Source organism: Dromiciops gliroides, chromosome 1 (genome assembly GCF_019393635.1).
Source record: "Dromiciops gliroides isolate mDroGli1 chromosome 1, mDroGli1.pri, whole genome shotgun sequence".
Classification (NCBI taxonomy): domain Eukaryota; kingdom Metazoa; phylum Chordata; class Mammalia; order Microbiotheria; family Microbiotheriidae; genus Dromiciops; species Dromiciops gliroides.
Genome location: NC_057861.1, coordinates 518,730,054 through 518,745,775, shown reverse-complemented (window position 1 = coordinate 518,745,775; position 15,722 = coordinate 518,730,054). Strand labels below are relative to the sequence as shown.

The 15,722-nt window shown below is 37.2% G+C and overlaps 1 protein-coding gene across 1 annotated transcript in view; it reads left to right on the top strand.

Annotated features, from left to right (window-relative positions):
• Positions 1–5,837, top strand: part of LOC122735085 (retinal dehydrogenase 1) — a 48,475-nt gene extending 42,638 nt beyond the window's left edge. Inside the window, exons 12-13 of the mRNA XM_043976358.1 lie at positions 137–211; positions 5,325–5,837. Coding sequence (XP_043832293.1) covers positions 137–211; positions 5,325–5,397 — 148 coding nt within the window. The 3' untranslated portion in view covers positions 5,398–5,837. The remainder of the gene's footprint in view (positions 1–136; positions 212–5,324) is intronic.
• Positions 5,838–15,722: the final 9,885 nt, after the last annotated feature.

Sequence of the window (15,722 nt, the reverse complement as noted above, 5' to 3'; positions counted from 1 at the left end):
TTATTTCCTTTCCTTTCCTCTCTTCCTTTCCAAAAAATAAATAAATAAATAAAATGAACCTCATACATAGTATGAACTAAACAAATGCTGGTTGAATTGAATTGAAATGCTAGTGTAAAAACTCTTGTCTTTGCAGGGTAAATTGCTATGGTGTGGTTTCTCCTCAAGTTCCTTTTGGTGGATTCAAGATGTCTGGAAATGGGCGAGAATTGTAAGTAAGCCATTTTGACATTTTATGTGGCAGATTGATGATACATGTTATTTAAAATTAGTCTTCATGATAGTAATTGTTGTTACCTGAGTACTCAGGAATAAATTCAGAACCTCTATTATATCATGTGGTCTCCTTCATCTTTCTTAGGAACCTGTTAGCCCAAATAGCTCATTGAATCTTTTGTTCTATAGATAAGTATGATAGAGTATGCAAATACTTACATTTATATATACATGTATATATGAATTGTTTCTAAACAAAAGATAGGAGTCAAAATTGAAATATATCCATTTAAAGAATAATACAACTTATTTTTATAAATTCATTATTATAAGAAAAATGTATTAATTTTGCCACCTTTTAAAATATATAGGAGGGGCAGCTAGGTGGCGCAGTGGATAGAGCACTGGCCCTGGAGTCAGGAGGACCTGAGTTCAAATCCGGCCTCAGACACTTGACACTTAATAGCTGTGTGACCCTTGGCAAGTCACTTAACCCCAATTGCCTCAACAACAAAAATAAATAAATAAATAAGTATATAGGGTTTATGTTAGCTTCTTAGTGTTCTAGTCAATTCTCTAAGATGAAATAATAAATATTTAAGTGTTAATTAAGATGACTTAATGAGAGTAGCTAGGTGGTGCAGTGGATAGAGCACCGGCCCTGGATTCAGGAGGACCTGAGTTCAAATCCGGCCTCAGACACTTAACAATTACTAGCTGTGTGACCCTGGGCAAGTCACTTAGCCCCATGTGAGATTTAAAATTGGATATAAGAGCATTAAACTCCCCTTTAACCTTTCCCTTATATATCTCCCAGACCAGTAAGAGAAAGAAGCCTCTGAGCTTTAGTTAGAGATGGATTACTTAGCTTTTATTGTTTGGGAATTAATTAGCCAACAAACAAGGTGATGCTGATTAGAGAAATAGGAAAGTAGAAATACAAATAAATAGTCTTAGATCTAAACTTAGTCTATATTCCTTATAAAACTCACCAAATCCCAAAGCCACCTCTGAGGCTGAGAACCACGTCAAGCACCTGCTGTTACGAAGGACCAGGCCGATCACCAGACCATGCCGTCAAACCTGAGACAGCGTGTGTGTGCAGAGCGAGAGAGACCACTTCCGTTCTCTCCTCGTTTTTAAGCTCACACCCTGGAAGTGGAGTGCTTGGTCACACTCTCCCGAGCATTAGCAGACACACGACGGTTCGTCATGGTCTCCTCCCCGAAAGGGCGGTCCTTCAAAAACTGGCATCCTTCAGTTATTGTTAACCGACTCTTAAATGTTAGTTAAAAGCTTTCATTTTTTACCACACCCAACTGTCTTATTCCAAAAAAAAAAAAATGACTTAATGAAAGCCAAATTTATTAGACTCAATTCTGCATATCTAATCCCTGGTTAATGCATACTACTCTAATTCAAATCAATTAAAGAAGCATTTATCAAGCAATTACTAGGTGCTAGGTGTTTGAAATACATAGAAAAAAAAAGAAAAACACTTACTGCCTTTTTTGGACCTTAGATTTTTTTAAAAATTAAAATTATGGGACAGCTAGGTGGTGCAGTGGATAGAGCACTGGCCCTGGAGTCAGGAGTACCTGAGTTCAAATCCAGCCTCAGACACTTAACACTTACTAGCTGTGTGACCCTGGGCAAGTCACTTAACCCCAATTGCCTCACTAAAAAAAAAAGAAAAAGAAAAAGAAAAAAAAATTAAAATTATACCTTAGAGTACATTGTAATTCATTATCATGATCCACACACTGCTAAATGCAATCTGGGGATTGTCTTTCTATCTTACCAGGCATTAATAACCTTAGCCACCTACATCCAAAATGAAAATAACCCCAAACTATTCTCAGTGAAGTATCATTTGATATACCTCTCAGCAAAGTGCAGAGAAAACAGCAAGGTTTAGAAATTACATGGCCCCATTGAAATTTAAATATTGGAACTACTGTATGTTATTAATCCATTGAAGGATTTGACCATTCACTGCAACAAAGCAACTTGACATCACAAAATAAATACATATTCTCCATCAGAAGCAGAGTTTTCCTGACATTCAGAATACATGCATTTTCAAAAATTGCTTCTATGTCTTTCTCCATCTCTCCCTCTCCCACTTCTTACTTACATTATCTACCCCAAGTCCTGGTTTTTCTTTTTTGGGTTGCTACAAAGCATATCTGTCTACTCTTCAAAGTTTTAGTGATATGAAATAATGGAGTGATACAGCTTTTGCTGTAAATGTTAGTTTCTTCATCTTAACAATGAAAGGATCAGACTGGAGAAACTCTGTCATCCCCCGCAGTTCTAAAATAATATGATTCCAGATTCATCACACATGAGAGTCTGGAAACACTGAAAATTAAATAGTAAATAACACCAAGGACTGGAACATGATAGACTAAGCATTTCAGAAATATACACAGTTGCACCATTTAGCTAATTCATAATGACAAGGCACAATGAAATCAAATAACAGAGATAAAAAGTACAAAGCTTTCCATCCCATAACAGGAATCTCTTTATAAACTAAAAAGTAGCTTCAGTAAGTTCTCCCATAAGAATTCAGAGAGAAAGACATCTCTTTTGAGATTTTTGGCTCAAGCTACAAGCACCACTATTGGCTGAATTCTCACAGGAGCCAAGTTTGTGATGTTCCACTGACAAATTATTTGTTGTAGAGTACTAGAAGAGAGCAAGGTAACTTCATGACCTTCAAACTTGAAGGAAAAAAAATGGTTAGTTGAGATTTAAAACCCCAAATATTCGCGCATAGTGTGATTCTTAAAAAAAAAAACAAAAAACGCTATTTCAACCCACATGTATTAGTTCTATCTAGACTCTCATCAAAAAAGGCATAAGAATTGCATGAAAAGGGGCAGCTAGGTGGCGCAGTGGATAGAGCACTGGCCCTGGATTCAGGAGTACCTGAGTTCAAATCTGGCCTCAAACACTTAACACTTACTAGCTGTGTGACCCTGGGCAAGTCACTTAAGCCCAATTGCCTCACTAAAAAAAAAAAAAAAGAATTGCATGAAAAGACTCTAAATACAAGCAGAGTTTTAACCAGATAGACTTCCATTATTAAGAAATGGGGGGAAAAAACTTAGTATAACAGGCTTTGCATTAAGTGTATATAGAATATCTAAGAAGCTCTTGAATGAATCAGGAAGGGTTCCATGTAAAAATTACATGGGTTGGGGGCAGCTAGGTGGCACAGTGGATTAAGCACTGTCCCTGGATTCGGGAGGACTTGAGTTTAAATCTGGTCTCAGACACTTGACACTTACTAGCTGTGTGACCCTGGGCAAGTCACTTAAACCTCATTGCCCCACCAAAAAAAAAAAAAAATACATGGTTAGCATCTTGAAGGGAAGAAAGGGACTCTAGGAAGCATAAGTAATGAGCAAGTACATTTCTGGCAAATGGGACAAACAATGAAAAGTTATGAAAATTGAAAGTGGAGAGTTGGGTGTGAGGAACAGTGAGATCAATTGGACTAGAATGCACACTACACAATGCCCAAAGAATTACTTGTCCCTGTTCTTTCACTAATCTAAACAGGGCAAATAAGTTCAAAGTCTTTCAATGTTACTGAATCAGTAGAGGGGAGAGATTCAGAATAGCTCTAATGATTTTGTGGGGAGTTAAGGATATGTCTATATAAAATGCATTTAATTGTGTTTTGGAGGGAGGTAGAGGTACCTGGAGAGAGAGAGACAATTCAGTCCTAAGGAAATGGTTGGATTTGCACTTGTTTTCTGCTGTTTTGCTTGCTTTGTTTCAAAACATATGTATGTGTATATAGACACACCTAGATTTTATAAGTAATCAAAGGTCTTTTCATTTCATACCAGCCGAGATAAACATATTGTGGAATATTGCTGGTTGGTAATGAATACTTGAGCTTTAAATTCTTCTGTAATATTTTTATGGTATTTGCTTTTTTAGAAGTATTGATTTCTTCTAGTTTGGCTGTATCCATTTTGTGGTGTTTATTTGAATGAGTATTAGAAGTTCTCAATGTTAAATTTGTCTACTGAATGCTCACCTTTAATCTCATGATAATTTAATATTTTAATAATCACTGTAAAATGCCTCTTGCGTGCTGTGAAGATTAAGCTCACTGTACATTATTTACTTGTTTTTGGAATTCCACTCACATAGAGATATAACTCAGGAAAGGGTGGCTAGGACTTTGAACCATGTGCCAACTTGAAATGAAAGGCATACTCACCTTCTCCGTGTTATAAATATCCCCATACTCCCTGCCTCCCTGGCTGCTAGCCTATACTTCTTCAGGAGTTTGGAGATAGGATATGGGCTCTAGGAGACAGAACAGGCTCACAGCTCTAAGAGGACTAACAGGGAGGCAGACCACCCCCTTTCCCATTGAAATTATACATAATTGAACTGTCCTCTCTATATGCTGTGTCCCTGTCCCCTCCAATTGTTCTCTGCACTGGGTTGCTATCTCATGCATCTCCTTAGCCTCCACCACCTACCATTTACTTATGTAACTCGATACTCCCCTGCACTTTACTTTGGAAACATTTCATAGAATGTCAGCCCTGTGTCTGATGAAGAAATACCTGTATTACTTAACTGTAATATGAACTTCGGTGTTAACTTCTAATTTCTAAAACAATATAGCTAGGCATCCAAAAAGTTCATAACTTATTATATCTTTTAATAGGAGATGAATCATTAGTAAATAAGGTGCCACTGATAGTCATTGCTTTTATTCTTGATGTTTTTGAGAAGATAAAATACTTCTGAGAGTAATAATCCTAAGATTTTGTGGAGGGTCCATAGAGGGAATTTTATTACTGTGTGTAATTCCAAACGGAGAAATATCTTCTACTGATCTAGTTGAGCAAGTCATCATTAATTTATATTCTTTGAGATTTGAGGGACTTAGACATTAAGTGACTTACCCGCAGCCACATAGCTAGCATGAGTCAGAAGCAGAACTGCACTCTAGCCACTATCCTACCCTGTCTTATATCTACCCTATTGAACAGGTCCAAATTTATACTCAGACATAGATTATGGATAACAGTATCTCAAATGCAATTTTGGATTGTTTTCCCTTCTAGGGGAGAATATGGTCTCCATGAATACGCTGAAGTCAAGACTGTCACAATCAAGATTTCAGAGAAAAACTCCTAAGAATGGCACAGGACAAGGTTCTCCATATCTTCAATAGCTGAGAATCTCTAACCCTAAATCATGAAGGATATTACAGTTGCCATTTTCTCCTGATTATTTACATTAGCAGCATAAAAAATTACTTCGTGAACATGCTATATGCCTTCTTACTATCATGTAAACATGGTCAATCTATTCTGCCTGAAATTTAAGAATAGGAATTAAGTCATGATCTTTCAAGCATTAGAAAAGTCATGAGGTTTTCTTGGTAAATGATTCTTGCAGAGTTTGAGACACTAAAAAAAATGAGAGGAGCATTTATTATTTTACTTTTTCTTTCTATTAATGTTTAATGACAACTTACTGCACATGTTAACTTACCAAATAGATGTACCCTAGTTCACTGATGTCTTCTCTGCCTTTGAAAACAATGTGTCCAATAAAATAACCACTTTGCTTAACTTTCATTTCAATGTCCATTTAATTAAAACAATCTTTATAACACCAGGTACATATGGATATTTTAAGAACAGATCTTCATTGTGGAGGTTTCAACTTCATATTTGGTGCTGAATAAGGCATGCATTTTATTTTCTAAGTCAAAGACACAGGCTCCTGCACTTTTCCTCATGAAGAAAGTGTGTTGTTTCTTTTTTTAAAAAATTTCACTCAAATATTATGATTACCATGTTGAAGAGTGTAGAGAAGAATTGGTGAGCACAGAATAAACATAGAGGAACATCAAGGGAGATTCTTATGGTGCAAGTTATCATTCACATTCTCCATGGAATTTCAAAATTTCAGAGTTATAGATTTGAAAGGTAATTTGGAAATCATCTACATCGACCTCCTCATTTTACCAATAGAGAAACAGGGCAGATAGATGAAATAGTTACTAAGGTGACAAATGTGACAAAGCTGGGACTTGGACCCCGGTTCCCTGGCTCCAAACACAGTACTCATCCCCGCTATACCACCTCTACAAATTGTGAGGAAGAGGGAAGGTAGCTGGCAGCTGCTTTAGATATCAGCCCTGATAAGCCTTCAAAGTTGATTTGTTGATCATAATAGAATTATTGGGAAGCTCTGGCCTAAGCAATAATAATAGGCATTTCCTTGACATTGACAGCCCTGCCTATCCTCAATTTCCTACAAACACCGACGTCTTCCTACTGTTATAACTTCCCATATGAAATTTCCACCTTTGAGGAACTCAGTGTCTTGTCTTCTAAGAATATTGAGAGTGGCTGATTCATAGGATCACAAATTTAGAACTGGAAAGAATATCAGAGATCATTCATTCCAATTCCCTCATCCTATAACTCAGAGTGAGGCAAAGTAATTTTCCTGGATCACAGAAGTGGTATCAGAACTGTTATTACAACTCAGATTCCTTGACTTAAAGACTGATTCTGTCTGTCCTGCATGAACACTTCATCAAAACAAACCAAAAATGAAGGCTAATATTTAGCTTTCCAGCCCTAAGAGGAGGGAAGCAGAGGGGTCAGAAGAAAGGGCAAAGATGAAACTCCCTGAGCAAAATCTTCTTAGACTAATGTAAACTTATTAGTAATTTGAAAATGTTTTCTTGCCAATAATTTGAAGCTAATTATTCTGAATGTCTGAAGAACTGAAAAGACAAGAGAATAAGCCTCAACAAACATCAAAACTTAGTAAATAATAACAAACTGAAAAGAAAAAAGTTCAAATGCAAATTTTTACATTTCAGGATTGCCCCACCTCCCTGACCACACACAGACTAGACCATGTCCCATTCATATGGCCAAGTGTCTTCAATGATTTATAAAATAAATGACTTTCTCACCAGATAAAATAATGTTATGGGATTCAACCAGAATTTTGCCTCCAAGAAAACATAAAAAAGGATCTTAGCCATAGAACAAGAGGATTGACCAAAACCAAAGCACTTTAAACATTTAAAAATAAAGGCCTCATTCTATGAATAAGGCATTAAATGATCATACAGAAAATATCTGTTTGATGTTTGTACTAAATCTGTAAACATATTTTATGGCATATGATGCCAAATTTCATAATTATAATTATGATAAATTCTAATAGGTAGAATTTAGTCATTTCCAGATGCTTTAATTTCTAATTTTAGAGAAAAATTCTGAAAGAATCTATAATAGTTTAAATTCACTCCTATTTCTTATCACTGCCCATACTGTAATAAATAGGATGTTAGGATAAAAGATTTAGTTTTAGAACAGACCCTCCAGGTCCCTCCAAGCTTCTTTAAGCTATGGGCTACAACCCCATATAGGGTCCAGTAACTGAATGTAGGGGTTGTGAATAAATTGGCAACAGTAAAAGTATACCTATTTTTATACCTATATATCTGGGATTATGTAAAAATTTTCTGGCAAAAAGGGGTTGCAAGTGGAAAAATTTAAGAAACTCTGTTTTAGGCTAACCACCTTCTTATGCAGATGATGAAACAAAGTCTCAAAGAGTTTAAGTCCAAGGGCTACTCACAGATAAAAAGAGAGATAAGTGGTTTTTAATTCAGGGGCTATCTCTCCAGATTTGGAATTCTTTCCACTGAATCATACTGTGTCCACTAATTTTATCCCTTTTATATAGATGAACATTAATGGTAATATTAAATAACCATGTGAGAAATTGCTACAAATTACTAATAATAAGAAGAAATGAAAAATAAAATCATCCCGAGATTTCATCTTACTCCTAGAACACTGATAAAGATGACGAAAATGAAATGAGAATAGTCTTGGAAACATTAAGGAAAGAAAGATACAAGAAAGTAATTTGTATTTATGTTAAGAAAGTGACTACAATGTACATGTCATTTGACCCAGATAAACTATTGCTAGTAAGATTGCATACAAGGACAAAGATAGAAAGAGAGGTCCCATAGACACCAAAATAGCAGGGTTTGTTTTGGTTTTTTTTTTTATATATAACAAAAAAAAACTAGAAAAAAATACATGCCTACTGATTGGGAAATGGCTTTAAAAATTATGGCACATGAATATAATGAAATATTACTGTGCATTTTGTAAGTAAAGAAACATGGACTTTCAAGAACTATTGCAAAGTAACATAAGCAAAACCAGAAAAACAATATGCAGAGTAACTACACCACCATAAATGGGAATAATTACAGCAACAATAACAAGACTTGAACATTGTGTCTATAAGACACAATGGGAAACTGGGAACATCCTGTCCACATGCACACACAACTCCAAGTTAATTGGCTGGTAGCTTTGATAGACAGTACCCACGAGCAAACGTCACTTCCTGACGCCAAGGAAAAGCCGCATGGCCTGCCCTCAGATGCCTTCTCCTCATGGAGGAGCTTTAGGTGGCATCACTCCAATCGTTACATGTCATTATACTGAACAAACTTGGTTCCAAAGAGATACAGTCTGAAAATAGACCTCATTTCTTCTTGACAGATTTTAGATTTTCTGAACTACTTCCTCCCGCCTCACTCTTTATTTGTTCCTTGTTATAAGGAACACCTTCCTGGGTAGGGAAAGAGAAAGATAAATTTAAGGGGATAAAAATAATAAAAACTAATGAAGATAAAAACCTAATTACAATAATGACAACATTTATATTTACGAAATATTTTATGGTTGTGAATCCATATCAGATAAACTATATAATTTTATTCTACAAATTCAACATTTTCCAAGCAACTACTCTAGACAATGCATCATGTTAGGAGGTGAGGGTCCAAAAATAAAATAAAGCAAAGTTTGGGGCCTTAATATTTTTATAACAATAACCCAACAAATTAGGTAGGTAATGCAAATTTTGAAATCTGCAATTTGTAGATGAGGAAAATAAGGCTCCTGTAAATTGTGTTGTTGCTCAGGATCTCCAAACTTCTATAAAAAACTTAAACAAAATCATGTAGGACCATTTCACGGTCATTATAATAATAGTACATAATGAATAAAATTATTATTAAAATAAATAGTTGGATAATTAATAGTTATAAATATCATTTATCATTTTAGCCTCACAAAAACTTGAGAGGTAGGTAGATGATTATCTTCATTATACAGATCATGAAATAGAGGCAAAATAGCTTTAGGTCTTTCTGATTCCACATCCAGGTTTTATCCACTGTACCATCTAGTTCTGATTCATGCCTAATTTGGAATTCATACTATTATGTCCCTAGCTTGTTTTTATTTACATTTCACTTGGAAAAATCTCCATGGATGGGAAGCTCTCTACCTTGCAAGGTAGCTCATTCCTAAATTCAGTCTACAACAGCTCTAAACATTAAGAAATCATTCTTGGGGCGACTAGGTGGCGCAGTGGATAAAGCACTGGCCCTGGATTCAGGAGTACCTGAGTTCAAATCTGGCCTCAGACACTTGACACTTAGTAGCTGTGTGACCCTGGGCAAATCACTTAACCCCCATTGCCCCGCAAAAAAAGAAAAAAAAAACCAACAAAAAAAATCATTCTTTATATTGAGCTAAAACATTCCTATTTTCAACTTCTACTCACAGCTCCTAACTCCCCCAAGTCAAATCAAATGGTTCTCCCACATGACAACTTTCCTAATGCCTGAATAAAATGAATGCATATGTGCTAAGTTTTCTGTTTTCTAGGATAAGCATCTTTTAACTTAAGCATTCCTTTAATTTATCACATGACTCCCATACTATCCTATTCACAGGATTATAAAAGATATAATTAGTTCCCCAAAATTTCAAAGGCTGCCTGGACACAATGCAAACATAAGGAATCTAAAAGAGGAAAGTCTCTTTAATCTGCCAGTCAGTTTGTGGTGTGTTTTATTTTTATTCAGAATTCACAACTTATTCAATGATGATGTGCGTTTAAATAATCTTGGTCTCAGTGACTTTCATGAAAAGTAAAATATTCATAATCCACTACCTTTCTGCTCCAGAGAGACTGTAACATGATTTTGCTTTTCTTACCCCTGAGTGTCTTGAGGTAGTCAAAGAGAATTCCAACCATCAATAAAATCGTGTATTTAAACTATTTTGTCCCAATAAAATGTTCCATGAATGTCACATATCCTTACCATTCAGGATGACTAGAAGGTCTGCACATTTCTCAGATTCCTCAAATGGAAGGAAGAAAGGAAGGAAAAGGGGCAGCTAGGTGGCATGGTGGATAAGGCACCAGCCCTGGATTGAAGAGGACCTGAGTTCAAATCTGGCCTCAGATACTTGACACATACTAACTGTGTGACCCTGGACAAGTCACTTAATCCTCATTGTCCCACAAGAAAAAAAATTGTGAGAAAGCAAGGAAACAAGAATTTATCAAGTGTCTACTATGTTCCAGGTACTATGTTCAATGATGTACAAATAATTACTTGGCTTTTTTTTTTTTTTAGTCTTCACAACAACTCTGGGAAGTATTATTCTTATCCCCATTTTTAGATGAGGATACTGAGGCAGAAAGAGGTTAAATGACTTGCCCAGCAGCAGAAAGCTAGTAAGTATCTAAGACCATATTTGAAATCTGGTCTTACTGACTCTAGGCCCAGCATTCTCACCACCTCACCACCAACTGCTTCTAAATCAGTCTTTTGGGCTCTAAAATGATATCTGAAATACCTATTCTTGGTACCTTATTTTAGTAATATAATCACCTGATTTCTCTATCTCCCTAGGCAGTAGTCCCTAATATGGGATAAAACTGAGAAGGCAGGTCTAGGAGTCATTCAGTCATTCAACAAATATTTATTGAGTGCCAACTATTCAACTTCTTTTTTTTTTTTTTAGTGAGGCAATTGGGGTTAAGTGACTTGCCCAGGGTCACACAGCTAGTAAGTGTTAAGTGTCTGAGGCCAGATTTGAACTCAGGTACTCCTGACTCCAGGGCCGGTGCTTTATCCACTGCGCCACCTAGCCACCCCGTATTCAACTTCTTAAACACTTCTCATATAGGTCCCCTTCTCTCCTCTGATATTACAACCAATCTGGTTCAGCCCCTAAATACCTCATTCCTGGATTGCTGCAATAGCTTTCTATTTCATCTCTTTGTTGTTAAGTCTCTCACAACTTAAATCTGACCTCTACTCAAATTGACCTTCCTGAAAAAACAGTCTGACCACATCATCCCCATAGTCAAGTGTCACCAGTGGCTCCCTGTCTTCTCCAGGATCCAAGAAAAAAATCCTCTGGTGCTAAAAGTCCTTCATGACTCTAGCACTTATCAAAGAGCCTGGCACATAGTGGGGACTTTGGGGGGGGGTCAGGGGGGGCAATGAGGGTTAAGTGACTTGCCCAGGGTCACACAGCTACTAAATGTCAAGTGTCTGAGGCTGGATTTGAACTCAAGTCCTCCTGCATCAAGGACAGTGCTTTATCCACAGCACCACCTAGCTGCCCCCTTGGTAAATGCTTCTTGATTGACTACCTTGCCAGTTTTCTTATACCTTAATCACGCACATATATTCTGAGATTCACTGGCACTGGCCTGCATGCTATTGCTCACAGAAGGCACTGCATCTGCCAACTCCATGCATTTTCCCTAGTTGTCTTCAGCACTTGGGATTCTCTCCCTCTTCATCTCTGCCTCTTGGTCTCCCTGGCTTCCTTCAAATTCCACCTAAAATCCCATCTTCTACAAGAAACTTTTACTTACTGCTTAATGCTACAGACTTCCCTCTATTGATTAGCTCTATAATCCATACACAATATGGAATACACAAAGTATCCCAAAAGTCTCAATGCAGTTCAAGCTATTAAAGCTTAAACTTTACCTTCTTGTCATTCAGGGCCACAGCAACCTTATCTTCCTCCACAATTCCTGGTCACATTAAGAAAGGTAGGAAGGGGCAGCTAGGTGGCGCAGTGGATAGAGCACTGGCCCTGGAGTCAGGAGGACCTGAGTTAAAATTCGGCCTCAGACACTTAACACTTACTAGCTGTGTGACCCTGAGCAAGTCACTTAACCCCAATTGCCTCACCAAAAAAAAAAAAAGAAAGGTAGGAAAAGGTGATAATCTGCCCTATTTCTGTCCCTCACTCAAAAGAACTAATATAGGAATTGTGGGAATTGAATGAACCACAACTGACTCCATCTTATGGCTCCATTCTGGATCTAGCTCAGTTCCCTTTCTATTCAATTATGGGTCTAATACAATTTCTGTCTCGTGAAAAAAATTATTCAATGATGGGAACTGTGAGGAAACTTGATTGCATTGTTTGAATCTAGCTTAGCATGGCTGAGAAGCTGGATGACCTCTAACTGTTAATCCTTAAGGATTCTCCTATATTCATGCCACTGAAGGACATCGTAGGCTAGAAGGTCACTGCTGTTATCACTACCACCCCCTCTCTTGGTAAAAAAAAAAAATGTTACTTATGCCACTTGACAGATAGTTGATTGTCTTCTAGGGGAACCTCACTCTGGCAGACTCTGCCACCAGTGCCCTGAATAGAGAACACCTTGAACAGTGAATATGTAGCTAGAGAAATTCTAGACAGGGCCTTCATATTTTGAACTGACCTTGTTTGAGAAGATACCACTGTTAGGTAAGGCACTGTTGAAAAGGCACAGGCTACTTGTAGTTGTAAGCCAAAATGAAAACATGAAAGTATGTGAGAATAAAATAGGACATCCCCCAAAAGAAAAAAAGGTGGGGGAGGAAGGTTAATTTATAGTAGCCTTATTTAAGGTATCTTATATAACTAAAAACAAGCCATGCATAATGAGGATTTGGGTGAAGAATCTTACCAAATTAAAGATATTAGATGGGAAAAATAACCTTATTTGACTTTGCTTGGATTGTAATGCTCAAACTAGTCTGTTAACAAGTCTTCTTATAGGAACCAATGCAAGTCACTTAACAGGTATAGTTAATCACTGTTTAGCCTTGTATGTATGGAGCAGGAAATATCTAAAGATAATTATTTTGATGAGCAAATTTGAGGGGGAAAGCTGAAGAAAACCTAGCATAAAACCATATGCATTATGAATACATTAATTTATCTAACCAAGTAAGGTTCTTGCTTTTGTAACAGATACCCAGTGGCAGGTGAGTCAAAATTATTAAGAATATAGAGACAAGCGGCAGCTAGGTAACACAGTGGATAAAGCACCGGCCCTGGATTCAGGAGGACCTGAGTTCAAATCTGGCCTCAGACACTTGCTACTTATTAGCTGTGTGACCCTGGGCAAGTCACTTAACCCTCATTGCCCTGTAAAAAAAATTAATTTAAAAAAAGAATATAGAGACAAAACAGGCCTCCAGCATTCTCACTTAGGCTAAAGTGAAAATAAGATTATGGCACCAGACTGTATTTAGCCTTTAGATGAAAAGGCTTTAGACTTTATTCAGTCTAAAAATGTTCCTGTGATGTATGTTCATACACAAAAGCTTGAAAATCAAATCACAGGACCTACAAAGAAAAGTGTTTGGTTTTTTTCCCCACCCAATTCTCTAAAGTTATAGTGATTTGTTTGTTACATAATTAGAAACTGACTTTGGTTGCAGTATAGAGAAAAAGATGAGAATGCTTGTGACTGAACTCTATAGATGCCCATTTTGTTTTCTGGACAAACTAATTTTAAAGACAAAGAAACTTGGAAAGAAGAGGAGGGATTCTTATTTGCAGCCTTGGGGAACTTAAGCATTTTTAAATTTATCATGTTTCTCTTTTTATAAAACCAAGTATAATGGACTTCCTTTTTGGAAAGAGTCAAATTCTGCAGATGATTCATTTCAGAAATGCTTTATTTGGGGATAAATTTTCTTTTCTTTTCTTTATGGTTTGTTTGTTTTGTTTGGATTCTCAAGAGAGTAATGATTAACAAAAAGCAATTCCACCATTGTCCAAAAGGAAAATAAAATCCCTAATAAATTAAAATGGGAAAGAATAAATATCAGAATCTGTGGCTCTCAAAGCAAAAATAATTAGATTTAAGTGTTAAGTTTGGGGGTTTTTAAGTGAAACAGAAAATAAAAACTTGTAATAGAAAAATATGGAAGTGAAAAAATTATCTAATGGGAAAAAAAAGCAAGAGTGAGCTCTTGAACTCATGACACGATTGCTCCAAAAAAAATGCAAATAATGCCATAGGAAAATTCCTGGAGCAGAAAAACCCAGGAAAGAATGTGCTGAAATCATCTTCTAACCAAGGACAGCTTGGAAGGTCAGAAGGAGGGAGCAGCTATGCTGAGACAGGAGTGGAGCCCAACCCCACAGTCACCCTGACACAGATCCAGTCCCAGGAAGGCCTCATCAAAGAAAGAGACTCCCCAGAGCCTCTGAATCGGCTGCCAGTGTCATCTGGAACTAAACTCACAGTCTGGTGAGAGGGCTGAGCCCTTGGCAGGGGGGATATTACAGGGGTCTCTGCTGGTGCTGAGGCAGAACTTGGGTTTTTCAACCCTGCTGGGAACCAAGAGGTAGGCTGGAGTAGGAGTGACCCAGGTGGGGGAGGGGCACAGGCTTGTCAGAGCTGACAATCACAACACACAAAGCTGGTTGATTAGTAAGTTGGTCTGGGATCATCTATTGACTAGGGAACAGGTTAGGCAAGTGAAGAACATGGTCTTCCTTAAATCATACCACCTGGGACCTGCTGAAGCTTGGGATACTGCAGCCTGGAATCAGTGCCCCACTTTAAGGAACTAAAAGTCAAGTAAAAAAAAGGCAAGATGGAGGGGCAGCTAGGTGGTGCAATGGATAAAGTCCTGGCCCTCGATTCAAGAGGACCTGAGTTCAAATCCAGCCTCAGACACTTGACACTTATTAGCTATGTGACCTTGGGCAAGTCGCTTAACCCTCATTGCCCTGCAAAAAAACAAACCAAAAAAAAAAATACAAAGAAAGGCAAGATGAGCAGACAGAGAAAGGTAAGGACCATAGAAAGTTTCTTTAGTGACAATGAAGATGGAGGTGCACCCTCAGAGGGTCCCTATATCTAAAGCTTCGAAGAAAAATATGAATTGGTCTCAGGCTGTAGAGGTGCTCAAAAAGGACTTTGAAGACAAAATTAGAGAGGTAGAGGAAAAAATGGAAAAAGAAATGAAGGTGGCCTCTTCATGACCCCATGGACAAGCCCTTCTATCCTCCACTATCTCTTGAATTTTATCCAAGTTCATTTTTTTGTTGTTGTTGTTTCCATGATACTCTATCCTTTTCATCCTCAGCCACTCCCTTTTTACTTTTACCTTCAATCTTTCTCAATGTTAGAGTCTTTTCCAATGAGTCCCATCTTCTCATTATATGGTCAAAGTATTTACAAGTAAAATGATGAGACAAGTAAGATGATCTGGTACTCCCATATGTTTGAGGACTTGCCACATTTTCTTGTGATCTGCACAGTCAAAGGCTTTTAGTGTA